Source organism: Harpia harpyja, chromosome 2, assembly GCF_026419915.1.
Source record: "Harpia harpyja isolate bHarHar1 chromosome 2, bHarHar1 primary haplotype, whole genome shotgun sequence".
Taxonomy (NCBI): domain Eukaryota; kingdom Metazoa; phylum Chordata; class Aves; order Accipitriformes; family Accipitridae; genus Harpia; species Harpia harpyja.
This window is the reverse complement of record NC_068941.1, coordinates 46462902-46490815: the sequence shown is the minus strand read 5'-3', so window position 1 is coordinate 46490815 and position 27914 is coordinate 46462902. Positions and strand designations below refer to the sequence as shown.

General features: G+C 36.7%; 1 protein-coding gene across 1 annotated transcript in view; it reads left to right on the top strand.

Moving 5' to 3' along the window:
- The first annotated feature begins 243 nt into the window (after positions 1-243).
- The window catches only part of SPOCK3 (SPARC (osteonectin), cwcv and kazal like domains proteoglycan 3), a 232245-nt gene continuing 204574 nt past the window's right edge, over positions 244-27914 (top strand). The window contains exons 1-2 of the mRNA XM_052778733.1: positions 244-353; positions 509-682. Of these exons, the coding sequence (XP_052634693.1) occupies positions 509-682 (174 nt within the window). The 5' untranslated portion in view covers positions 244-353. The remainder of the gene's footprint in view (positions 354-508; positions 683-27914) is intronic.

Below are 27914 nucleotides of genomic sequence, written 5' to 3'. Positions count from 1 at the left end.
CACAGCGGGGCCACGAGGGGCGCGACGAAGGCGGCCCGTGCGGCCGGTCCCGCAGCCGTTCCCGGCGGCGGCGACAGCGCCGAGGCCGAGGCCGAGCCCCGGCACGGCCCCGCGGCGCTCACCTCAGGAGAGCGGGCTCCGCAGGAGAAAGCCCCTCCCGGCGCGGCGTCGCCGCCGGCGGCGCGCGGAGGGGAGCGGAGCGGGGCGGGGGCGGAGCGGGGCGGGGCGAGGGGCGGGCGGAGCGCGGGGCGCGGAGCGCGGGGCGGACGGCTGCAGACGGTGGCGCGTGCGGGGAGGGAGCGGGCCGCCTTTCCGGCCGCGGCGAGGAGCGCGGTTGCGGGGCTTGCAGCAAGGTGACGGGCTGGGCAGCCGCCCCTTCCTCTCCCCTGCCTTCCGCGCCCCTTGCCCCTTTCGGGTGGGCGGTCGTCCCGGTCCCCCGCCGGCAGCCCCCGGCTGGGGTTCGGCTCGGGTGTGGGTAACCCCCCTCCTCGTGTCTCCTCTCGCCCAGATGCTCAAGGTAGCAGCCTTCGTGTGCGTGTGTGCAGCAGCCTGGTGCAGCCCGGCGCTGGCGGCGGCGGCCGGGGGCAGACCGGACAGCGGCAATTTTCTGGACGATAAACAATGGCTCACGACCATCTCCCAGTACGACAAGGAGGTCGGGCAGTGGAACAAATTCCGAGACGTAAGTTCAACCCTTCCACCCTGCCAGCCGGCAGCCGCTCCCGGCCCGCTCCCCCGGCAGCCCCGCGGCTGGCGGGCTGCTTGCGTTCGCTGAGGGCGTCCCTTGGGCAGCCGGGGCTGGGGCGCAGCCTCAACTTCCCCCCTTCTCCCCGAATTTTAATTCTTATTTTAATTCCCGGCGGCGCCTCGGCAGGAGGAGGGAGGTCCCACCGGGCAGTTCGCGGCGCGCTGCCGCCGCTGAGCGGCGAGGACCGCCCGGTGTGCCCCGGGCCGTGCTGGGCGCCCGAGCCCGCACCTCCGGGGCCCAGCGGGCCGAGCCGCGGGCGCCGCTTCCCGCCCTGCGGGTCGCCAGCCGTTAGAAGGTGGCGGCAGTGGAGGGGGAGTTGCGTTCGTCCTTTCCTCCTCCCCGTTTCCCGCCCCGCAGCGGGAGCGGCGGGGGAAGCGGTGGCTGCGGGGAGGGCTGCAGCCGTTGGGCCCCGCTCCCCGCCGGGGCGGGGGGGTCGGACCGGGGCAGGGGGGCTCGCCCCGCCGCCGCCCCGCGAGTGGCCGCCTGGGGCAGAGCCCCCCGCCACCTGGAAGCGTGCGCCGGGCGGGACTGCCCCGTCTCACCTTGCCGCTGTCAGAAGTGCCGAGAGGGCGGGCTGGGGGGGGGAAGGGGCTGCGCGCACGGCCGGGGGGGGGGGGGGCTTTGCGGGGGGTGTTGGAGCGCGGATGGTGGCAGGGAAGTCCACTAAATAAGGCGGTAAGTTGTATGAACGGTGCGTCCGGGGTGCCTTGCACGGAGTGCTTGAACGCCAGACCCAGTCTGACCCGAATCTCATCCGTTACGAAACCTGCTCCTGTGTGGTGGCTCTCGTCCTCCAGAGTGCTTCGCTTGTGCGCTTAGTTCGTTCTGTGTGTTGCAAGTTGAGTAAAACCCAAGCAACTTTCAAAAGTCCTTCACGTTTCTTTCAATCAAAAACATTTTCCTTGATCTTCCAATATCCTGCGTTCTTTGATGTCGCTTTTAAAAATCTGAATTCCAAGCATGCTGAATAATCTTCTATTTAGCTTTACTGTATTGCTTAGTGGATTTCTTCGATTTGGTTTAAAGCTTTGCTTTGGTTTGCAACTTCAGAGTCAACAGGTTTCTCGTGCTACAGCTTGCCGGTAACTGTGGTTCACTATAGCGAACTGAAGTAAATGTCTCCAAGAAGTCTCTTATTTTTTCTGAGAGCTGTAGTGTACTTGTGATGCATGTATTTTTGCGCTTTATATATATGTTGCATGTGGGATGCAAACTTGGCTACTTATGTTAAGTAACTAGGAAAGAAGAGCTACTGTTAGAGTTGTGGGAGAGCTTATCCCTCCAATAGTTTCTATTAAACAGCATAATTTTAGTGTTTGAGAACACTCAAATTAGTATTCAGATATTTTTGTTTGCTTTGAATATCTGAAAAAACTTATGTTCATGTGAAAAAAACCTGTTCAGTGTACTGTACTTTGGGACCTGTGATTTTGGAAAAAAAATATGCAGTGCTATCTAAATGTTTTAGGATGAAAGGCTGCTGCTAGGAAACTCCAAAATAAGTACATCAGTTATGTTTTATAATTGGGCAAAGTCATTTATGTAAGGACTACCCTGCAAGGCTGAAGAAGCTAAGTGCTCTCTAATGCCTGTCTCCTGGGTGCCTGCTGACATATACAGTAATATTGGGTATTAGCCAGATAATTTATTCTGTGACAAGTAGGTGTTCCCAAGGGTTTTAAGAGTGACTGCTTTGAGGAAGTACTGCATACCGATTCTTCTGAGGAAATTTACAAATATGCTGGCTTATTTATTTTTACACTGTAAACTTTTATAAGGCTGGTACTTCAGTGAGAAATATGCTTTTATTCCTTGTGCAGAATGCTTATATCCTATTGATTAGTACTCAGTCTGGAATATTTATGGATGGTCCTAATACTTCACAAGGCTCTCCCTTTAAGGCGTAGATGGTTTTCAGTAATTCACAAGGTATAATTGTAAAAAAAATTAAAAATTATGAGTTAATCTACCTGCATGAGAATGCATTAGAAATGTAGCTTACTTGTAAGAAGCACTGATCAGTTATCATCTTTAAATATAACATGGTGGAGAAGTTTTATTGACATCCTACAGTTTCATATCATTGGTACATTTACTTGTATGACTATAATTTGTTGCTTTTCAAACTGTGATTAGCAATTTAATCAGTGATTCAAGTGTTGCCTCCTGTTAAGGAACAGCACAACTGCATTTTAAACGTATGCAGGGGTAACTGTCTTGCAGAGTTAAAATCAAAATAATGGTATGCAATGCCTGTGTTTGTAATTTAGTTCTCTGGTCAGAGAGCAGCATATTTTTTGTGGGCTTTAAACACCCTACAGATGTAAGGGTGAGATGGAATTCTGGTGTGAAAAGAAGTATTTAAAGGCTTAACTTAAGACTTAACTGACAGGACTGATTAATGTGGAAGATAATGACCCTGACTTCTGGCTCATTGGCTCAGTTTCTTAAGAGTTTTAGATCACAGTGAGAAAGGAGATAGTCATTCAGAAAGGGAACTCTTACAAAACCTAATAAACCAGGATATGATGTTTTATTTAAAAAAAACCCCACACCACACCAAATGCAAAATACCCGAACCTAGCTCTCTTAACATCCTCTAAAATGTCAGATTTGTAGTAAAGGTTATTATTAACATGATAATATTAGCTAAGATCTTTTCAGTACTTTGTACAGGCAAAACTGTAACCGACTCCTGAATTTTCTTGAAAGATGTTGATCATTCTGACAAATATGTTGAAAATAATGAAATAGGTCTAGGCAAGAACTGTGCCTTAATGTGGAACAGTAGGAAGGTACGTGCTTGTTAGAGGCTATCTTCTCAAATGTTTTTCTTGTGCAAAAATTGAGAATGGGCTCTTTCATAAATAGGAGACTTTCCATCTTAAAAAGGGGCAGGGGGAAGCGTATTCTTCATACGTCAGATACCAACTCCCTCAACTTGTATGTGCGAGTCAAACATTCTGGGTTATATACAAGGATATGTTTACTTTTTGCCTGCAGTAGCTGAGGAGGAAGAGTTTTTAACCCAGTCTTAGTGCTCTTGCAGTCCAGTTGCTGAGGAGCTGCAGCTCTTATGTCTGTCACTAAAATAAGTCTCAGGGTTGATGTGTTTATTAAGGTTTTTCAAGCTGCCTGGTTAGGCTGCTTCAGCAGCCAGTGGTGTCACAATGCTGGGATGTGCTAGCCCATGTGTACATATCCATTATTTATTTCATGCTTGAGAACTGAGGTTCTTTACTAAATGCTAAGTTAGGGGAATCTTCTTCATTCATAGGTTGTTACATCTATAGTGCTTTGTGCTAGTGGTCTTGTCTATGATGGTTGCACCACGTTTGATAAAAATGTATGTATAAACTGCGGTTTGTCTAAAATGAAGACTATTCCCTTTTAAAAAATATAATTGGGTAATGGCATTAGATTTACACTCTCCTACTTACAACATCCTAAATCTTATGTATCAAACCTTCATTACTAATAATGCTGTAAATCTGCAGGGAAAACCAAAATATAGGAATAATTCTTTATTCTCTTTATGACTTGATTCCAAATAATGGTATTATTTTTAATCCTAGAACAAGACATAATGGCTTTGTCATTTATAATCACTTTGTCTTTTTATGTGGTCTGTACAGCCAGTCGGACAAAACTTCATGTAACCATAATTGTGTGTTGGATCGCTATCTGAAAGCCTTTCAGAAACTTTAATTTTTACTTCTGTAAAATTCCATGAAGCAACATTCTTCAGAGTAGCTCATTTTAGTCATTAATATTTGCAAACAGCATCCTGTCCGTTTGTGTTCATTAAAAGGACTGTATAATAAATGCATTTTATATGGGAAATTTTACTTGCCACTCGAGTTATTTATGATCTAACTTGCTTGTTAGTGATTTTTACTTCGTTTCAAAGAGATCATAATTTAAGCAATTCCCGTATTTGCAAATTTAAGATGCATCAAGCGCTTCATAGTGAAAGATAATTTAGTATATAAATAAACTCCGCACAACTGAACTATGGCATAGTACTGTTATGAAATAATATGATCAGTTGATCAATGTGATCAGTTTCATCATACCACAGTGTTACTATCATCCTACCATATTAATACAGTTATCAAAGGTAAAGAAGGTAGAATAAAATTCAAGTAACAGACCTTAAAACCTATCAGCTATGAAGGGGAAGTTTGCACTGGTAATACTACTTATTACTCTGCTTCACTATGAAGTGTTCTCACATTGACCATCAAATATATTGCCTTCTAAAACACTTGGCAAGTTTGGGCAGCTCATGTTGGCCTCCCAAATGAATCTTTTGCAGATATTTAAAGAACATGTTTTTTCAACATTAGTGAAGTCTAAACCTCTGTGTTTAGAGAGAGGAGATGAATCAAATACTAGGTGTCCATAGCAGTTCAATAATTGCAAGCATGCATTATTCTTTTGTCTGTTTGGAGGTTTAAGGCTTCTCAAAACCAAGCACCCCCCCCCCCCAACTAAGCTCCCCACCAACTATACACCTGGTGTTTCTTTAGTGTTGTGAGCAGAACATCTCCGCCCAGCTGTACATCCTTACTACTGCATCTCTGTACAACTAAGAAGGCCAAAGGCTGTTTTAAAATGCATTCATCACAAGTTTTTTGCACTTGATTGTGTGATCACCATGTAAATATTTGGAAGGTTTTCATGTTTCCAGAGTGGAGTACTGATAACCTTATTTGAAGAGGAGAAGGACTGCTGTTCAACAAGTTTCTTGCACTGGACTAGAATCCCTCCTAGTTTATGGAGGATGGTGAATGTACTTTAGAGGAAGTCAGTATTTGGGATTGGATAGTGCAGCACCCCTTAGTCTTTCCTCACTAATTTTAACTCATTAGCTGTGAAAGTAGGTCCAGTAGGCTTATTTGTCCTGTATTTTTTATGGTTCAGGGTAAATAAAACATACCTCTTTCCTTATTAGTGGGTAGGGCAGCTCTTTTACTACATACATATGTTTTGGTAGAAAGTTATGATTATGACGTCAGGAAAAATTGGAATTGCAGAACAGGAAAGCTGAACTTCTTCATTATGTTGTCCTAGGCCTAAGTTAAAGTAAGAACTTGCTAATAAGTTAAAGTTACTTTCTCAATTAGGGTATTGAATCTGTTTTCTGCGTGCCAGTTTCTTACTTGAAACTTATTATTGGCTATTCTAAAGTGGTATCGGTCTCTTTTTTTCATGACTTACTTTGTATGATCTTACTTTTATTAATATGGTGAAGGAGGAAAAATTTTGAAATGTAGGAGATCTGACAGAAAGAATGAGTATTTTGTACCTACACCTCTAATTACTGCCTTTGAAATGAAACTAATAAATTAAGACTTGACTGCTGCTTTTTAAACTGTGAGATACAGGAAAATGTTAGGAATTTGCATTAATTTTAGTTAATCAAGGAAATTTAAGAAGCTATTTAATTGTTCAGCACTTCTAAACTGAACGTGGCAAATTATAATGGGAAGGAGTAATGGAAATCCTAAATTTTAATTTCTTCTGTATTGTAGAAAAAGGCTTCTGATTTTTATATGTGCTTTTAGTTTGTTCCCAAGTATGGATTCCTTTTTTTCTTTTATGTGATTACTTTTCCTCTGGTCTGTTTGCTGCTTATTTCTAGTGAGAAGTATTTTTTTTGTCTGCAAAGGCAGAGTCTACTAATCTCAAACTATTGTTAACATTGAACTCTTAACTGTCTCTTGGAAGGCATTAGCTTGGAAGCTCTTTATATAGCTAACGTTTAGGAGTTAAGTAAACTCTAATGTGCTTTTCCTTAGATTGCCCTCATAATCTAAAGTAAAGCTGATAACATTGTTTCGTCTTACCTTTATCTCCTTTCTCTGAAGAATAATCTTTATTTTATTTGCTGTAGGTTGTTTAGTGGATATGAATACCTAGTGTTCTCTTGTCTTACCATTAAATCTTATTGGGATTGACTCTAGCCATCTGTGCTTATTATAGTGTAGTATAAATAGCTTTGTAATACACTAATAGATAGTAACAGTAACAGAAACTGCATAGGCCGTCTTGGTTTTATAATCAGAAAGGAAAGATGTCTGGAGCAAGAGGTATATTATAAGGGGAAGCTGAATGTAGAAAACAATGGAATATGAGAGGAATTGGAATATCAATGTTTTTAGCCTAACACCATCAAATCTTTTTTTCTGTCTGCTCTATCTCTATTACTTCATAGTCTTTGAAGCATTTGAAGTAACTAGCTGCAGAAAGGAGAAATAGTAGCTTGGCTTAATATGTTTGCAAGTCTTGGCCAGTTTTCAAGTGTAACTCTTTCCTTTAAATGGGCACTTAAGTGTAAATAGTATGTTGTGTCTGTGTTGTCCCAGGTTGTGTGTTGTGTCCCCCCCGCCCCCTCCCAAGATATGCTGAATGAAATAAGGAAATCTTTGAACAGTTTATTTTTTTGGTACCTAGCTTTAGAGCGACTCCTACGTTTTCAAGCATAATGAAACTTTTATTCTAACCAAGGGATTTCTGTCTTTTTCCTATCAGTATATGGAACGTACTTGTCAGTAAAATAGCTTCAGTTTTGCTTTGTGGATATTTTTCTAATGTAGACCTTTTTAAAAGTTGTGACATTGATTTTACAGTAGTGTTTTTCCTATTGTGTGTTTGTCTTTAATCTGGCATATTTGAATGTACTAGTAACCACAGGCGAACATCTTCTTTTTCTGCATCTGGTGTTAAGTCTCACTTTGACTATGCTCAATGCTAAAAATCTGCCTTGCTTGCCTTGGAAACAAATAATATGGAGGCAATGGTAGTAAATGCTAACATACTATATCATATTAAAAGTTCTTGTAATTTTTGTATTTCTTGAAGTTTAATTTCTGAAAGAGAGAAGTTTTTGGTTAGTAATATCAGTGTTCAAAGCTTCACTGGGCATTCTTACCTAATGTGAATGATCTTTAGTGATTTGTTAGACTTTTTTTTTTTTTTGAAATGATTATTCACTTTTGCTTTCCCATCTCACCTCATTTCACCCTGTTAGATTACAGTAGTGAAAATTACTGTAGGGATTAATGATTTACCTAAGAAAGGTGGTGCAGCGTAAGGTAGTAACCTTGGACAGGACACAAGGAGAGATGATATAAAATTCTAACCCATGACAAAGCTTTCACTTTACAATGAGGATGTGATTTCACTGCTCAGTTATTATTTTCACAAGTGACTGCTTTAAGAGAACACAATAAGAGAATGGGTTTAAAAGATGTAAATCATCCAAATTTTTTTGGTATTTTGCCATTTCCAGGGAGCAATATCTTAATATGCTGTTACTAAAGACTATCCAGTGCTTGACATTTTTCTGCAGAATATTCTTATGAACTAGTTTTTTATTTTCTCAAGTGATGTATAATCATTGGCTCAAAGGAGACTGTCAGTTTGCAGCTTGTTCAGCATCTCTCTAAAAAAGCCTGTAAGTCATCAAATAATTTTATGTATGTAGTGCACTTACACTGGGGCCTGCACACAGCTGAAAACAAACTCCTTTGACATTTTTGAGCTTGCATTGATGATGAAATTCATTCCAGTTGTTAAATCTGTGTAGCATAGCAATGAGAAGTACAGAATTTACTCCTTGGTATATGCTTCCAAGTATGGAAAATGACCTGTGTTTTAACAGCCATTTATTAAAATAGAGGGAAGTTATTAATATGAAGACTGTGGGATATATATTTAATGATGCATGTATCTTTAAGGATTTGGTGGTAGTTGTGTTGGTGACTGAAACATCACTTTAGCAGAAAACCCAAACAATGATTCTTATAAGCAGAATCAATTGGCTGGTATGTAAAGCAGCAATACCAGGAATCCATTGTATAAAGTGCCCTTGAGACTTTTGCAGAAGTATAAGTTAACCAGTTTGGTCAGATTTAGGAAGGTCACGTGAAACTCTGAGAACTGTTTGTATTCATAAAGTTTAGGACCAAAATAGACCATTGGATTTGATAATATGCTTGCCTGTATATAGTGGCTCATTAACTTTTATCCTGACAGATTGCATTAAACCCCCAAAATTCTAGTTGGGCAAAAGCATTTCAGGTTTCAGGAGGCTGTACTGTATGCTACTGGCACAGATTAAGATAAAGATTTGCTCTCTAAGGCCTGCAATGTGAGGGAATTAATTAGCTGCAATATTCCCATATGATCTAGATAGCAAACTTAATGCTGTTTTGCAGCAGAATAAAGAAGAATACCATTTAAGTTCATACTAATCTGATCGGGAGTGTTTCCTTCTTTGGCCCAAATATGACAATGACTAGGACTGGTGCTTGATTAATCCTTCTTATATTAATTTCCTGTTTAAAAGGAATTCTATTCTGCCACCTTCATAGCATTTTCTTGTGTGTATTGTCAGTAATTGTGGCCAACTACTTTTACGCAAAAAATCACAAATGATGTTGGAATACAAGCCAATTTGAATCCTAAGGAAGATGGAGAAATGGCTTCTGAATTTCCGTTAAGATACTCACCGAGATACATACTTGTTGTCTTAATCTGAAGTGTAAGTGTTTAAACATACTAAGGATTAGGCAGCCAGTCTTGTTTCCAACACCCGGGAATGAAAAGGATGAACAGGAAGAGCTCAGTAGGCTCATATGTTCCAAAGTGAGCAAAGGCCTATCGGATCGCTCAGTGTACTGTAAATAGTGTGCAATATTTCTTACATGAACTGGATTAAGCCACACTAAGTGCATATCTGTTTTTTTTAATAAATCTAGCATTTCCCTCCTAAACTGTTAAGCTGTTTAATTTTTCATCCATGTGCTTATTTTATTTTAAAGTTAATGTATCTAACTTTACTCAGGAATTCTTGGTGGGCAGTTATCAAGGTCCTGTTTTGGTGAACTTTGATACTTGGGGCATGAATGCACAGAATTTCTTTACAGTAGTAAGAAAAAGACTTGGTTATGTTGGGAAAACAGGCAATCGGTTCCACCTGTGATGTGATATTCACGGGCTCCTCAAAAGAAAATATCCTCTCAAAGAATGCAGGGATGTATGGCCAAAACTTCATTGGAGTTACTGTAAGTAACACCTTAACAAAGTTAAGTGTAACATGATGATGAATCATGGGATTTTGCTCTGAAATTTGCAGGTGTGGTCTCTTAAAGATGGAGAAGGAGGGATTTGCAGAAGTAGACTTAACTACGTAGTTTTGTACTGCAGATTAAACCAATATATATATGTATAAAACCTCAAAACATTTCAGTGTTCTTCAGTAGGACTGAATGTGTTTTTATAAACTGGATTCTACACAGCCTTAATCTTGAAGGACCTCTGTGCCTCGTTGGGACAAAAGGTACCATACCTTTCTGTCTTTGCTTACTTTTTACATATGCTGAATGTTTACAATTCCTTGTTTTTTCCTTTCCTTCATAAAAATGATAGTTTCTTAGGGCATATGAAACACTTTTTTTCTTCCAAGTTTTCTAAGTTTGGATTATAGCATAGCTTCTGTAAGTTGAAGACATAAGTAACATTTTTTCCCCAGCTTTTAAAGTACTAATATTATGGAGTATTTGATGTACAACACATTGAAAAGTTGAACTCTTATGTTTTTTATAATAAATATGAATGCATGCCATGTACATGTGTGAGTGCATGCCCACACACATGCGCAGGCTAAGTGGTATTTCAGATCAATAATAATTTAAAGAGATTTTACTCTGTCCATCCCTCATGCTGGGGAGCCAAATACCTCACAGAATATTAGAATTATTTCATAGGTCCAACATCATCATGTCTGCAGATCTTATCTTCCCATCAGATTTTGATATCCCATTGATTGCGGATAATTTTTGGGTGTGTACCGAGAGTGAAATGGATTTAACCATGTTTGTGCTGTGAAGAATAAAGTAATAATTCTGAATTCATATGTCAAATATGTGAGGCAGTTGTCTACAATAGTTTCAGTTCATTGGCTGGAAGAAATACCTAATTTTTTACATGCCTTTAAGTATCACATAAGAACAAGACAAGTATGGCTACAAATGTCTAGACATTTTCAAGAAGATGTTTGTGTTGGAATCCACACAAAAGGTAGGAGAAAGTATCAAAAATATTACAATAAAATTTGTGAAATTATTCTGTGAAGCAAAACTGAAGTTAGAATCTAATAGTGCTTATCTGGTTGTAAAATGTGATAGTATCTTACATAGTTTATGTTTTAAAAAAATCTTTCTTGTCAAACTGATATTCCTTTAGTTCAAAAGTAAGGGAATCTTTAGAGTTTTTTTAACAAAGAGTTGGACAGTGACTTTGTGGCCCAGTTTGAATGTAGTTAGACTATTCAATAGCATGAATGTTAGGAAACTGTTCTTAAAATGTTGCAAGTTACCGTCAAACATTAATACTAATAAAAAGTACAGCTTATTAATAATACCTGTATAATGCTGTTTTTTTTCCATAGATATTTCTGCTTTTTAATCTTTATTCTAGTGGTTAGTAATTTGCACATGCTTAATTCCCACATACGCAGATCCTACCTTTGCTTGATTTTATCAGAAAGAAACTTTTTTACTGAATAAATGTACTAGTTGAAGCTAAAATTTCCATAGCTGTAAAATTATACGCATTATTTATACAACTGATTTAAGATATATCAATGTTCATCATTTACTTATACTATGATAAAATTAAGCTTGAAAATCAAGCAGATGTATTTTCAGATTTGACAACTGAATTTTTCAGTCGCTTATCTTAGGTAGCTTTAGCCAAACAGCTTGCTCGTTAGACCAAAAAACCTGCAAAGAGTAATCAAGCATAGGGATGAAACAAAAGACATTGTGATTTACTATTTTATGCTTGACATTTATCAAAGACATGCCTGATTGAAGGAAAAAAGAAAAGAAAAAAAAGTCTTCATAATGCTGAATTACTTACTATCGTAAAATTTGAAAAAACTCAGTAATGTGTAGTCAACTAACCCTGTAATGCCTGAATTGTTACAGGAATTCTTTAAAATAGTGTATTTTTAAGGAGTTTTGCAGGAAGTGAAGGGCTTCTGCTGAAGGTTTGGGTGGGTTTTTTTTTGTTTTTTTTTTTTTTTTTCCCTCTCCCACCTTTATCAAACCTTCATTGTGGATTTCACTGGGATAATGTTGTATTAGACTGGATCTCAGTCCAGTTTGTGTGGAGTCTTTCCTTGTCTAATCGAGGTCACTGTGAGAATATGTTCACTGATGTTTATGAGAGGTGGTGTAAATATTTAATTATGCCAGTCTACTTATTTAAAATCATTATTTGAACATTAAGTCTACAAAACAGACTGAATATGTTTTGCATCTTTGAAAAACAGAAAGAAAGCAAACTTGAACTGGAGAACAAACTAAGTCATCCATGCAATGATAACTTCTTTTCTTTAGAAAATCCTACCTAGTGATCTAAAGTAGAATACATATCAAGAATATTGTGTGGTGGTTTTTTTTTTCTTTTTTTTTACTTTTTGCTTTATTATGTATAAGGGAATTCTTAATTCATTGCTACTTCTTGGAGCACAACAAAAACATTGTTTCTTTATTTCCTTAAGGTACTGGATTTGATTGGGGATTTTGTTTCGCTTTTTAAATGAATTATTTTCCTGAGTAAGTTGTTACTTGTTTTTTATTCTGCTCCCCCCTGCCCCGCCCCCATTAGCGAGGTGAGAGTAGAAAACAATCTTTCAGTTTCACTGACCTGAATCACAATATTTCATTCTGGCTAATTAATCTGAGAGGGTTTCTGTTTCTGTATTTATAGTCTGTGTCTGATTCATTTGCTGCATTGCTTCATGGAGTTGTAGGTAGGTGCCTCTGTACTGCCTTACATGCCAGGCTTCTACGATGAATTGCATATTGTATGATGCTCTCTGCTTTCACCCCTAGCTGAATCCCATGTAGTACTGTGCAAAACAGTGCAGAGATTCAGTTAAATGGGAGGATGGCAATTACTAAGTAGAAAAAAAGAAAATCAGACAAGCATAAAAAAGCTGTGCAGTGTATAGCAAGACAATATTACTGAGGGAAGACTTTCATCCTATATCAGAAAGGCCATTTATATAGATAATAATACTATTAAAAACTAAAGCTGAACAACCTATTTTGTGAGAAGTATTAAAGCATCTACTGCATGGCATAATTCTGTGGGAAATTATAAGAGTTTATGGCACAGCTAAGCACTGGGATGGATTTACCTAGTATTTAATCTTTTATCTGAAACTGGATTTTTTTTTTTTTTTTCCTCTCCCCACCTTCCCCCCTCATCCCTACACATCCCCCCCACCCTGGGATCTGATGCTGGAGTAGATTGATCATCTAGTATAGTAATTCTTAGATGTCCAAAGTAAGGCACAAATCTGTAGGCAGTGCTTTATCTTGATTTGACAAGTATATGTTGTTTCTTTTCGTGTCAGAAATGTCACATGAGCAAACTGCAATGTACCAAGAAACCAGGGATCTAGAGCAAATCAAAACCTGGTTTAAGTAAGATATACCATAGTATAATTCAAGCTAACTTTTTTGAAGTCTGTAGTTTATTCTCTGTTCTTATTATATCCTGCTTACTACACTTGTCCTGTCTTAAGAGTTCTGAAATTCTGTTACACCTGCCTCAGCTTTATTTTCTTACAAGGTTGCTGGGTCACTTGATGTTTACGATGTTTGTATTTTTCCTCATCTTTATTCAGAAATCTAGTAAACTATTAGTTACTTCCCTCCTTGGCCTAGGCAACAGAGATTGTGTGTTTTATATGTTTAAATATTTTCTCTAAAACCAAAACATTTTACATCACTTTCCTTTTATGAGGTTCACCAGAAAAGTAGAAACAAGGGGACGGTGAAATGAAAATCAAAATTGTATTGCCATTATGTCAACTATAGGGTTTTGCAGCACGTACATTCTTTGTATGGAGATTTCTTTGATACTGGTCATGCTGATAAATGTCCCTGTCTATCCACTCTTTACACCAGGTTCAAGTCCCTGGTTGTTCCCAAAAACATTTCAATGGCAGTGTCCTTGCTCAGAGGCTCCAGACAAGAATCAGTGATTTTATGGCTTCTTTACAACAAATAGTTGATACTATTTTTATATATCTGGTATGAAGGAACTGGAAAAACAGGGCTGAAGAAAGAAACCCTTTCTCTTTCAGCCTTGATCTAGATATTCAAGATCTCTAATGTTTTAATCAGCTCAATGCATGAGACTATAAACTCTTGAAACTGAAGGTCAGCACCACCAACCATTGAACACTTCGGAGAATACTGTTAGTAAACATGTAACTCCTTTCTTTGAGCATAGATTAGTAGAAAGCTGCTCAGTATAGCTGCATTGTGTAAGAAATAGAACTTCATATCTAATGTGACAAAACTTGAGTATCGATTCAGATCAGAATTCCAGGTCTTATCATCACGCCATGAATTCGGAAGAATTTTTTATCATTCTGTTTGAGATTTAAACTTCAAGTGAGAGTTCAGAGTTGGAATATTTTTGCCCTTTCTGACAGTAGACTGTATGAATCTTTAAGTCTTCTTTCTTGCCTCCTGCAAGTTTAAATTTCTTAAAGAAGGATTTGATTGAATGGTGTGCTTGCTTAAGTTAAATATCTGTAACAAAAATCTGTTTCATTTGTGTGTGTATTCTGTGGAATTTGACTGTGACTCTTAGAGAACGCTTTCTGCTTTTCAAAATACAGTTACTGTTATATTTTTGTCTTTTTCATTTAGGTGTTAAGATGTATCTGATTTCTATTACAAACCAGGGCAATTTGGCAGGGAAAAAATCCTGAAGACAGTGTACGTTGTTCACTGGGAAAAGGGTTTAAGAAATGATCCAGTTATATGTGATTAAGAGGAGGTTAAGGGCTTCACTCCAACGGCATAAAATTAGTTAAGGACCTGATACTGTAATTTAGCTGTGCATTGCCGCTCTGAGTGATTTTTGGCTTGAGCTGTTAGGAACAGGTAGTTGTAATGACTGGCTGGTACCTCTGCTGCCAAATAGATTTCTAGGGCAGGGGAGAATCCTGAAATCTTCTTCCAACACTATGTATTAGCTTTCTAAGAAAAGCTTGAGAAAATATGTGAAGTCTTACAGAACAACAGAATACTGTAAGCATTTTATTTGTTAAATATAAAATAGTATTAGCCCACCCCAATAATCTTTGAAGTTAAAAATAGGTGACACAAATATGAAAGAATTATTCCATTTTGTCCTTTGGTTTACTGTTTCTCTCCTAGTTTAATGTCCGTATTCAATTTATGTTGTTTTTTCTCTCATTTCTTATAGCAGTTAAATCAGTACTTTAGGGAGAAAGCTTAAGACTAATTTAGAGAGTTCTTAAAGAAAAAAAAAATCACAGTTTTATGATCACATGAAAAGAACAGAGTATTATTTCATGATTTCTTGTTGTGAAAATAGAACAGCACAATTTCTGAGAATATGTTTATCCAAAGGCATCTGGGTATCCAGAGTTCTTACCTCATTGGTGTCTAGTTACCCTAGCTAGACAACCTACTATATGTGCTTGTTTGGAGAAGTGGAATTTATCTCTTTCTTTTATCTATATCAGTTTCCTAGTTTATTTCTAGGGGTCTCTCTTTTACTACACTAGAAAAATAACTTATTTCCTTAAAATCTCTTAGTAATGTGATGAAAATAAGACTGAGTGCCAAGTCTTAGTTTTCACAATGATCATTAATGTTTGAACACACAAGTTTATTGCATCCTTAACTATGAATGATGAGATGGTCTAGTAGACTGATCTGTTAATATAGCATTTAAACATAAAGATACATTTTTAGTCCTGTGCCATTGGTCAGTATGATTGACATCAGTCTTTGAGGGGTTCTGACACTGGGTTTCTAAGTTGAACCAAACTGACAGTGTAGTCATGCTTAGTTACTCACTACTGGGATTGTAGATATTTCTGCACAATGAATTTGAATTTCTCATGTCCTCAGTGCTCTGTGGTTTATCCAGCAAAGAGTTTAGGCCTACGGTTTATGTAAGCCTTATGAGTAGGCTTCCTTTGAAATCACTTGCTATGTTTCAATTAAGTGAGACTCTTAGTTTGTGTTAAGATCATTCCTATCTGGCCAGTTTCTTTTTCTGCTTTTCATTCCAATAGTTTGTTGTTTGTCTCTTTTTAATAGATATAATTGTTGAGTTTGTTCGCTTTTGGTGTAGATAATGCTATTATTGGTGGGCTTGAAATTTATTTCTCATTAAATATTTTCCCCATAAAGCTTTTTAATAAAACAAACTTGGTTTAAAGTAGATGAGATTTAATGAAAAAGAGTTATGGATACTTTCTTCAAGTTGAAAAATTGTATGAGAACTTCTGTGAATTGTTGTATATCCTATTGGAGAAAGACATGCAACAATGTTATTAGGGGCTTTGTTCCTTTGCTAAACACTTTCCATAAGATGTCTATTGCAAAACCTGAAATTGGAAGCAGGAATGAAGATAATATTGCATAGGCTACCAGGGATGAAACTTTTAATTTTCCTCTTGTTAATTTTAATTTTTTGTTGCTTTTCCCTGAGTTTAGAAGCTATTTTCTCCTTACAGCAGAAGGTAGTTTTATTATGTGTTTTACTAACTACCAAAACCGATTTTTGGTGCCACCACCATTTAAAGTAAGGTATGTAAAGTTTTGAAACTTTGTTTTTCCTATGTTGACTAAAATCCCATTTTTTAAACATAGATTGAAAGTGTACCCCTTGGTTTGACTAATGATTAGTAGACCTCTCTGGAACATGTAATGACTTAATTATGTTCAGAAAGAAATAATGTGAAAGTGAAATATTCTATGCCTTACATTCCTTTAAATATTCAAAAATTGAGGAATTTGGTTGGATTATTCATATTTTGTGTTCGATAAATTTCTTAAATAGCAAAACACAAATCTCAGTCTCTGTTAATTTTAGAGCAGAAAGAAAATAAAAGTTGCAGGCATTAATTCTAAGGTCGTCAAACAAGCTGCGCCATTATATTTTGGTGGGAGAAAAGATGGATTTATTGCTCTACCTGACAATTATGCTACTATTATGATGTGATCTACATGATTGTTGAATCCACTTTTCTGAGATTAGCTTCTTTTCACTAACGTTTAAAAGAAATGTTTGCCTTTTTTCTTTTGACTTTTAACAGATGTTTATTGAAAAACAACAATTTTTATCCATAAAAGTTAGTTGCATGGGAAATCAGTTGTTAAATTTAATGGAACCGACACCAATATTCAGAATTAAGTTTTTATCCTGATTCTGCAGTGACTTACATTTTTCTGCACAGCTTGGTGTGCGTGTGTAGTATTTTTTGCTGTGTAAAACAATCTCGATAGAAGAAGATTACTTTGACACTTCAGAAAGTAAAACTCTACTACTTTGGAAAGATTAATTGTAGCACTAGTTTCTTTGACAATCTAGTTCATGTTTTAGACACAAAAAAGGAAATGCAATAAACTGTCAAGCTACTTGAAATGTAGTGACCGAATTTTTTTGCTTCTTTTTTTAGAAAATGTTAGTACTGCTGCTTTTGTGGACCAATGAAACTTGCAAACTTATTTTAAATTAAGTTCTTCATTACTATACAATATAAGTATCCAAACCATAGAAATTGTGGAGGGATCTGCTGTGCAGGAGCAAATAATTCTAGTGCCAGTTAATATCAAATCAGGTGTGTAGAAACCTGTAGTTTAATTTCTAGATAGTTATTTGCAGATACAACTATCCTGAGTATGCACTATTCTTTTCAGTATTTTAAACATTATTCAAGAGGAATTTACATCAAGAAACCAAAAGACTTTTCAATAGTTTACAGAGTTTATCTTATTTGGGACAGCTTTGACATTTTTATGTTTAACAGTAAAGCTGAAAGGAAGATAGTGTTCAAATTTAAGATGTCACTCAGTTTCTGCAACTTCAGCTATGTATCGCATCTTTTTAGTGTACTTTTCTTTGCCTGAAAATTCTATGATACTTCCTTTTTGTCTGGATAGATCCCACCCACCCCTGCCTATGACTTGTCTCTTCCAAAGTTAAACTTTTCTGTAATAACAGAAATTGACAGTTTATTTTGCACCCTGGCTTGCAGGACATGGATTTTAGAAACTTGCCTTATTTGTAAACCTACTTGTTCTTCTGTAAATGTGTTTTTGTTGTAGATCTTTCACAGTAACTTACTGAAGAATAAACAATAACTAATCAAGCACAGCAGAAATCAAGGGTATGAGCTCAATTTTTTATATCCTAGGGGAGCGCTTATTATATGAAATGTAATATGAATATCATGAACTATGGGCCAGGTTTCCTTTAGCAACCACATCCCGTAGTTTTTGTGCTTTCATTACAGCTAGAGCTGCTACTCTGAAGACACTGTTCTGAACTAGATTTGTATGTTTGTGTGTGGTTTTTTTTTTTTTACTTCCCTGGGAGTTTTGTGTTGGTAAAAAATGATTTCAGGTTCTGTAGGGCTATTGATGAATTCAGCAGAAGAATAAAAGTTAACTTTAAATTGAACACATGTATGAAGCAGTTGGCTTTTAGATGGAAAACAACCTTATCCAGTGGGATTTCTGTATAGTTTTTTTATAATTATAAAAAAAAGAAAAAAAGCAGTTGGGACTTTTTTGTGTGAAAGTAATTATTTTCATGAGATCTGATGATTTGCACTGAAATGTTTGAAACTGTAAATGGTCAATTTGTCTTTATTAAGGCCTTTTTTGCAGGAAATGAAGTGACATGTGTTTGAGAAACTTGGTATGGAAAGTTGCATGCTCAAAGACTTGTAGTATTAAGTGTTACACAACACCATCTGGAAAAAAAATTCACCAGATGTACTGTTTATATGTGAAAGGTTCTCATCGGCTGTGGTGAATTCAAGGTAGAACTCTGACCTAGAAATGAAAATGATGTATGCTATCAGACTACTGAAAAAATACTGTAAAATACGTTATGAAAACTCTTGAATGAAAACTAGGATTGTGATATATTGCTATTTACAATGCAGTGGTATTATGCACAGCCAATTCTTACAGTTGTTTAGCAATGCTAAAATTTATTTGTAGTCTATGCATTTCTTGGTTGTTTCTGTCAGTATGTATTCTTCCCTCGCTGCTCCTGTATCACTGATTTAGTGTGAAAGCATACATGATACTGCATTGTGGTTTCACAATGTGTTATATTTTTTGATGGATTTGGTGATTGACTGTATGTAGAGGTATATGTAGTTCTTACACTTGTATTTAAAAAAAAAAAACCCAACCAAACCAAAAAAAAAAACCCAACCAAAAAAGAAACAACCTGCTGCATATAATTAAATTTTCTGGTTATTTAGTTAGTATTAATGGATTTGTTTTTTTGGTGAATAATTCTTTATTTTTAGCGTACATAGTCTAATTGAAGGGACAAAGTACGCTTAATGTTTGCTTTCAGTTTTTAAGGAGTAGTTTCACGTGCTTTACATTTTCATATACTTTCCCGTTTGTTTTTATTGCTCTGCTACCATGTTTTTCATATCGTCTTGTCTTGTGATTACTTTCCTGTTGCTTTATTAGATAACTAATGGAACAAAGGAAGCTGAGAGGTTCTCTAGGGGAAACAGCAAAATAAAATGTTGATAAATATACAACATAAGTACTAGAAGATATTCTCACTGATGTAAAAAATTATAGCAACAGTATGGTAATTTTTAAAGTCAGTATTATGTGTTTTATATTTATTTAGGAGCAAAACAGCAGTGCAAATATGTGGCTGTTTGCAGCAGGAGCAGGGTGGTTTTTTTTTGTATGCATATATGTGCACATGGTGGATTTTTTTCAGCATAGAACTCCTTTAACTATAGGATTGAGACATTAATATTCTTCTATTTTTTTAGACTGCAAGAAAAACAGGTGAGACCAGATGTTCATTTTACTACTTCTTTAATTCTAATTACAGAGCTAAGCTTGAGGAAAGGATGTTCTAGGTTCTTTTTATCGGATGCCTTGCCATATATGGTGTGGCATAGATTAAGTTTGTAGGAAAAATAAAAGCTTTTTTTTTTTTTTTTGCCTTTGTAGGTAAAACTTCCATTATAAGTTGTCATAATTTTACTTTAAAAGGACTCTTGCAAAAATACACACTTGTTATATTTGTCATGTGTACATTTAAACCTTTGGTCTCATATAGAAGTTTTTCATTTAAGTTGGGAAGGTTAGGAAGACTTAAATCAGTTTGTGATAAATGGACAGTATGTCATCCTTGCCATCTCAATTTTAGTGAGCATAGAGAGAACCTTGGAATTACTTTTCTCCCCAAATTAAAATGGAAGATCTTACTACAGTTCTCTGTCATTTGCTCAAAAAAGTATTTGTCACCAGGGCATCAGTCACTCCTGTGAGTATTCATTTCTACCGAGTACTTTTTCTGTCGGTGATGGAAATATGTCTTTGAGTTTTATCTTGGAAGAGTGATATAAGCTACTGATTCAGGTAATATTTTGCTGAAGTCACGAATAATCTGCTGAATTGAGTCCTGATTACAAAATTGCTATCAACAACCAATACATGTATATGAACATTAGTGTAGAATAAGTAGGGATGGAGAGCAAATGACAATGCTTTAGCTATTCCTTCTGATATCTTTCTGTGGAGACACTTAAGGTGCATCTACATGGCAAAATGTTCTCAAGAGATATGTGTAACGAGTGAGGATATGGAAGTAATAATAATAATTTAGGAATAGTATAGCTCCAGTAATGCAGGGCATTAAGCAAGCAAATTTATCCCGTTTCTGAGCAAAGCCTACAAAAAGCAATATATGCTCCCACTTTTATTGATTTTGGTATTTGAATTTGGTGTGCAGAGATGATTTGGATATATCTATGTGGTGCTTTGAATAAAATGTATGGTTATACAACAAAGTCCTTAAGAGCCTTTGTGTGCTCTAGCTTAATATGAAACTCATTTTTACTACCTCCAGTTGAAAAGTTATTGCAGAACAATAGTTAGTTGTCTTGCTTGTACACAGCAGTTAGTTCATTGAGCTTATTTTTAAACAACAACCACTGAAAAAATTTACATGTTGTGGCTAGTGGTTATGTATTACTGTTGCTTTCTGAAACAAAAAAAAGTTCAGTGGCAATGTTGTTAAAGTAGATTGTTGATGTGTGGTGATTTGGATGCAATTGAAAATCACTGCTGTTATCAAAAAGGTTCCAAATATATTTAGCTTATGAATTGTTAAACCTGAAACTTGAAAAAATATTTCAGTTGTTGGTGTGCCTAATTTCCTGACTTGGTAACTAAATTTTAATTCAAACGAGGAAGACAAAATACTATTTTTTTAAAAAAAAAAATTTGGCACATTCCAGAAGTTTTACTTTCTCTTTCAATAATACTTCAGAGCTGTCCAAATCCTTATGAGTACCGGAGAAAGACCCCATGGAAATCAGTGGCTCTGCTTACAAATATTATTCATAAATCAACTCTACTGCTATAGCATTTTTGATATTTTAGCTGAGACTCAATTCAGGACCCCAAGGTTTAGAAGTGACTATTTTTTGATTTTCAGAGTACATGTTTTCTTTGATTCCTTTTGTTGTAGCAACTGCAGTAGGTATGACAGAAGGAGAGATTCTTTAATCTATGGGGGAAATTCTTTGGGCATTTTTTCAGCCATGGTTAACCTCATCTCTTAACTAAAGGAGTAAGAGCAAAGAGAAGAATTAAATTGAGAGAGGAAAATAAGAGTATACACACTGAAAGTTTTAGAATAGAAGGGAGAGATGGGGTTTTCCTTGTCTGTTTCTGACAGTGATCGGAGAGAGGAGAAAATTTCAAACAAACTGAGTGAAAGCATTGTTTGAGATGTTTATGTCCTTTGCTATATATGCACATAATATTTAAGTAATTTGCCTGTTCAGCAGCAAAATGAGAAATCTCTTCCTATCGATGTGCTGCTTCAAAGTTCTCAAATATAAACCAGCCTCTGGGAAATAAAAATATGTGTTCAAATACCTTTTAGAAGTGTAATTTAATTTACTTTAGGCTATTGCATCTTCCCTTTTCCTGTAAGTACAGATTAGGAGCTCGACCCCAGAGTACTGAAATAAAAGATCATGCTTATATGGGAAAGCACGTGATTGATATTGGATATTGTTATCGCTGTTCCATGATAGCTTTGTGATTATGAGAGTATTTAAGACAAGCTTAAGACTCTTTAAGTGTGTTTATAATAGTCTTGATAGAATTGATATTAGAATAGGAGTTACTAGTTAACATTACAATAACCTTTCTTCTTTAACTATGTTCTTGTACATTAGACCCTTATTTTCTGTTTTTCATTGTGAGTCTATCTGGAAATGGAGGAATTAGTAAGACATTTATCTTTTAAGCCTTTCAGCTTTGATTACTGTGACAGGTGGAGAGGGAGAAATCTTGCAAAAGTTTCCATCTCCTGAAAGGTCATCCCTTTTCCACATAATTTGAGTTGTAATTAAAAGCAAGAGTTGTTTAAAAGGGGAGTGAGCTTAGTAGATACTACACTTGATTAAAAGGGCAAATCTGCTATCGGTACAAATTCTGCTTCCCAAGTGCCTGCTGGGCACTTCTCAAGAGATCTTTCTCCTTTTTTTCCCCCTGTATGAGCCTTTTAAAACCTTATGTAAGTTTCTTTTCCCTTCCATCCTAATCATTAAGAATATAGTCCAGGCAGGGGTAAATTGCTAACATTATCATCAGAGGAATGAAAAGCCTTCAAGCTCTGTAGATGACCGCATTGGTTTTGCTGACTGGCTATTACCATCACTGCCTTAAATCAGAAGGTGTGGTGTGTTCAAGGTCTGTGCTCTGTACTGTTACATCAGTTACCCCGGTATCCTGGTATGATAACTGTGAAGATTATTGCAGCTGCAAATAGTAAATACTTAACTTGCTTCTGCTATACCAAGGTATGAAATTTGCTAGGGAATGATTTGACCAATATTGCTGTCTTTCCTGCTTTTGTATTTCTTTCCTGTTTCCTTCCCCATCTCTTGCATGCTGAGTTTTTCTTGTCATTTACTTGTTCACATATGGCAACAGTCAGTTGGCAGAAATATGTCGTGTGAAATTTTCCAGGGCTGAATAATTCTATAGTAGGATTGCTCAGGATCAGTTCCACTGTAGAAAGTTACTGCACTACTAGTGTTTGTTGCCTTTCTTCGTAGCTATGAACGTAGTCTTCATGGAGGAATTTTGCTTTAATCCAAATGTCACATACCTCAAAATTCTATTGCATTTCTCAAGGCTAGGAGGGGAAAAAAGTGTCCTGTGATAGGGCAAGAGAAGATTTTTAATTTTTATTTCAGAACAGTTTTGGTAGTAGAAATATAAGTGAAGAAAAAAGCTGGTATTTTCTGACACCCATTATCCCTCCTTCTAAGCTCCATAAAATTTACTTTTGTCCTAAGTTGTATCTTCACCATTGGGATACAAATTCTTAGAACCTGAGAAAGAACCAGGGCATGAAAAGTTTTGATAAACAAGAATGCTGTTTCTCAAGGATGTCGGGATATTGTGCAGTTTGTCATGGCTAGATACATCTATCACTCTGAAAATTAGGTAGCTAGTAGTGAAAAACTTTAAGGAGAGACCTGCTTTGTACAGTTCATATATCTTCGTGTATTCATTTTTCTGTTAAAGTTATTACTGGGCAAGAAATAAAATTAGAATATGACTTCCGTGGCTTGTGTTGGACTAGGAAGGCCGTTCAATGACAGGACACTTAGCCATGGTTCCTTAAACAATCAAATTTCTTTCCCCTTATTTCCCTTACCTAATTCCTGTCATTACATTTCTGCTATTTCTCGTCTTCAAGTCTTCCAAATTATGAATGTTATTTTCACCAAGACTTGAGGCTAGACATGTAAATTTTCTTTCCTTAGGAGTAGTGGAGAATGTAAATTAGATATTGCCATATTATAAGTGGAGATGTTGATTGCTTTTGCCTAGAAAAATGATATCAGCATTAAAAATACTTCAAATTTTTTGTTTTGGGAAAAAAAGAAAAAATGTAAGTGAACTATTTTTACTAGCTTGCAGAAAGCTAATTCTGATGGAGGTTGAATTAACTGTGATAGCAATGTATTGCTTCTTTTTGTTTGGAGTTGCTTAATATTACAGCCTAAAACTACTATGTAGATTGAAAAGCTCCCCCCCCCCCCCGGAAATAGCTGCATTGGAAAAGTTCCTTATCTTTGGGTAAATTTTGCGAAAAAAAAAACAAACAACCCAACCCAACCTGTTCATTATCCTGGATAAAGCACTACTGGGTTTGTGTGTCTCGTGATCATCAGGGTTTCCTTGCTTAACTGAGTAACTATTGGGAAGTGAAACTGAGGTATTCAGAAGGTAAAGCTGACTCCTCTTGCCTAACTGTAATAGTTTAGAAGCCTAGCATAAGCTCATTTTCTGCAGACTTCCTACATAGTAAGTGGAGACAGATGTCTGCTTTAAACAGTTTTTTGTTGTAATTTTGTGTATGATGTATCACCCTTTCAAAGTAGACACCTTTTTCTGTCAGGAAGGCTAGTTGTCTTAGATGCTCTGTACAGCTGAAACGGCTAGTTTTTAAATGGCTAAAGTTAGATACAGTTAGCCTGTATTAGACCAAGACCTAAATTATGGGTGTGTTGTACAAGTGGAGGAAAAACAATTCTTTTTTCTTCTGTAAATCCAGTCTGTAATAGAATAAAGTATAGAACCTGCATGTTAGAGTTGCTTTATGTATAAACTATTTTAGTTTATTTCAGCATTATACTGCTAAAAAAATTTTAGAAATTTAGCCCTGATATGTATAGTTATTATGTAGTTAGCTGACCTTTCTCTAAAACCTGTTACTTCAAACATCTACTGAAGCATAAAAATTATTTTGTCTCAACATTCTTCCATGTCCAACCAGGTTTAAGGTTATTCCTTAAGAATAAGGTAGACTTTCAGAGTTACTCCCTATAGGCACTTCTCAGGATTTTTATTTCTTTTCTATCCTTTAATTTCAATAAAATTGTTGACGAATAGATACCCTTTTATGAACAGTAGATAACCCTTTTATGATCACACCTATGTTAGAGAAGATACATTATATACTTTAATTATTTCTCAGATTTTTCACAGAAGTGGCTGATTGTCAGATTACCTTGTTTAAATGTGAAATACTGCAGTGTATTTTCTGTATGATGCAGGACTGATAAAGAGCATGACCCGAAATTCTTGGAAGTCTTCAGTGTGCTGTGGGTTGGACCTTGAAGACAAAGTGCTGATTAATGCACTCAGTGGATGCAAATATCTCGTAACAAACTTCTTCCCTGCCCTGCATGTGATATGGTACAGTACTTTCCCTGAAGTAGGTGTAGGCATATGTATTTTGTCAAGAATTCTGTTTTTTACAGTAGTGCTCAGGCTGCAGAGCAGGTGTTTCTTTCTTCAGGGAGATAAAGAAAGAACATTCTTATGTGTGGTATAGTTTGTTAAGGAAGTGCAGCTGTATAGCTGTGAATTGCTCTTCTGTCAGTCAACTAACCACATCCATTTATTTTCAATAGTTTCAGGGAGAACCTTCAAAAGCTGCTGGTCAGAGTAACAAATTGAAGGATCAGTAGTAAATTCTGTAAGAAAAAAAGGAAATGAAAGCAGATGAGGTCAATGTTTAAAAAAACCCCAACTTCATAAGTGAAGCGAAAATGACACAAATAAGAGGTATAATATGCACCTATATTCATGCATAGGAAAACATGTTCAGCAAAAAAGGGGAAGAGCCTGAAAACAAGAAATGAAGCAAACAAAACAGCTTTGTGTATACTAGATGTCATACTCTGGTTATCTAGGGATGCATTATATATATAGTATTTATGAAGTTGCTATTGTACATACAAAGACAAATTGTGAAACCTGTAAGCTTTGCATTGCAACTGTTCGTTTTTGAGCCTGAAGTGAAAAAAAAAAGAGAATTGCACAATGTATTAAAATACCTGTGCAGAGATAAAAGCTTGGGACTTTACCCCAGAATGCCCAAAACATTGAAAAAATGGATGTGATGACTATTTTCAGCATGTTTTCTGAAATGAAGCATCTTTCATTATAAACATTCTTTTTTCTTGTCCTACATAGCCTTAGCCTGAGAGGCAATGAGATTTCAAAGTAAAAATATTCTAAATGTAGGGTCTTACCTAAGGAACTTTGTTTTAGAAGGGGGGATGGAGGTGGGGGCAGGGGCATCAGGCTAAGAAAGGATATTGGTGGCTCGTTAACACCCGAAACATCCTGGCTAAAGGCATTCTTTCTCCTTCAGCTGAAAGAGAAGAGGCAGCTCTCTGTCAATAGGTGTTTGCAAGTAATTCTTTCAAAAACATTCACCGATTGAATTTATTTTTCTAGCTAGTCAAAAAGTATTTTATTATGGACTATGAGAACTCTTGTCTTCAGCTTATAAAATTACAGTGATTTTTGGGCCACAGGATATACTCAGGAAAACATTCTGGAAAGAAGAATCAAAAGTAGACTGTTTTATATGAATGAGCTATGTAAAATACTTTTAAAAAGTCTTTTGAGTGCCTTAAATGGAAGCTTTATTTAATGGAGTAAAGCGAGCAAAGAAATTCTGAGCAGCTGGAAATAAGTAAGTACTGGTTTTGAATACAGAGTAATGCTTTTAAAAATTCTTGAGCATTAAAAATGCTGGTCTGTGTTGTGCAGAGAAATTAAGAATGATGACATGATCATCATTGCTTTTGCATTTAAAAGCAAAGGTTAACTGGTACTGTACACTGGAAGAAAATCTTAGAGTTTACCTTTTTTTTTTTCCTTTAATGTTCCTTCAGATAAGCTAGATATCTTCTATTTTTTGAGTGTTACAGCAACCTGTTCAACAAAATCTTACTGGGATACGAAGTGTTAATTCCAGATCCTAATCCCTCAGTCTACAAGGTTTGTTTAAAGTTGGTACTCTTGCCAGTTTGTTTTTCGATGCTCTTGGAACATCACAAGTGTAGAGGAGGATATAAGTAGGTTTAGTCCCATCTTCCTATTTTTTGTTTAAAACATCCAGTGCAGTTTCATAGTACTAATTTAAAATAATTAGTGTTACAGTTATCCTTACAGAGAATAGTTAATCCACTCTAATAGGAAAACCATTCTTGTGTGAATACATTGTTCTAATGTCATATGGCAAAGTAGTTTTAAGTCTGACTCCTTTTTACTCAAATTGAATGTACTCTCGGGCCTTAGACTTGTGACTTCACCTATATTGCTCTAGCCTAAAGATGAGTTCTCTAGTTTTTGGCAAGCCCTGATCCCTTTTTGGAGAGTTTTTGTCTCACATAGCTGTGACCATCTGGTGGTAGATGTTTTATTTTTCCTGGAAGTATACTTTGTCCACTGAACCTAAATATTCTCTAATCCCTTTGAAAGTAATTAACTCTTGTTCTGAAGAGCCCTGGCAGTCCTTTTTATCTAGAATGCTCCTATCCTCTAATAGTAACCTGGGAAAGAAAGCTTACTTTCTTTAGACAGGAAGCCTTCATCTCTTTGTATACTGAATGATAACGTAACTTTCTTTTTGGAGTTCCTGTTCTGTGTTTTCACTGGTTTGGAGGAAAAAGGTCTGTCTTGTATCCTCATTAGAACTCAGACTGTCCTCAGAGCCTAGAGTCTGGTATGGTTACTTTGCTGCTCTTGAAAGTTTTGTTGACATTAAGCCACTTAATACTGTTCTGCTTTCTTTTTGCCTTTCTAGAGAGCCTTTCTCTTGTTAAGACAATTCAATACAATTGTACAGAAAGTATGCTAATGACTGGGGTGTTATGAAACTATTATAGGACAGCCTTAAATTTCTAAATGATCATAAACAGGAATAATTCCCTAGTTATTTTAGAATAATTACTCTTCAGTAAACACTGAAATAAATTACTTATCTTTTCTGTAAATGTTTTAATTGTTGTTTCTTGTAAAGGACAAAGGCATTCTAAAATCTAGAAACAAGAAATATCTTCAATTTTACTGACACAAATTATAACTTTAAAGATGAAGGAGGTAACGCACACATTTTCTTATTTACAGTTGCGTTTCAATGTATTGAATTTTATGGTATGAAAATAATCCTGATGTACACACAGTGGCTTACCATT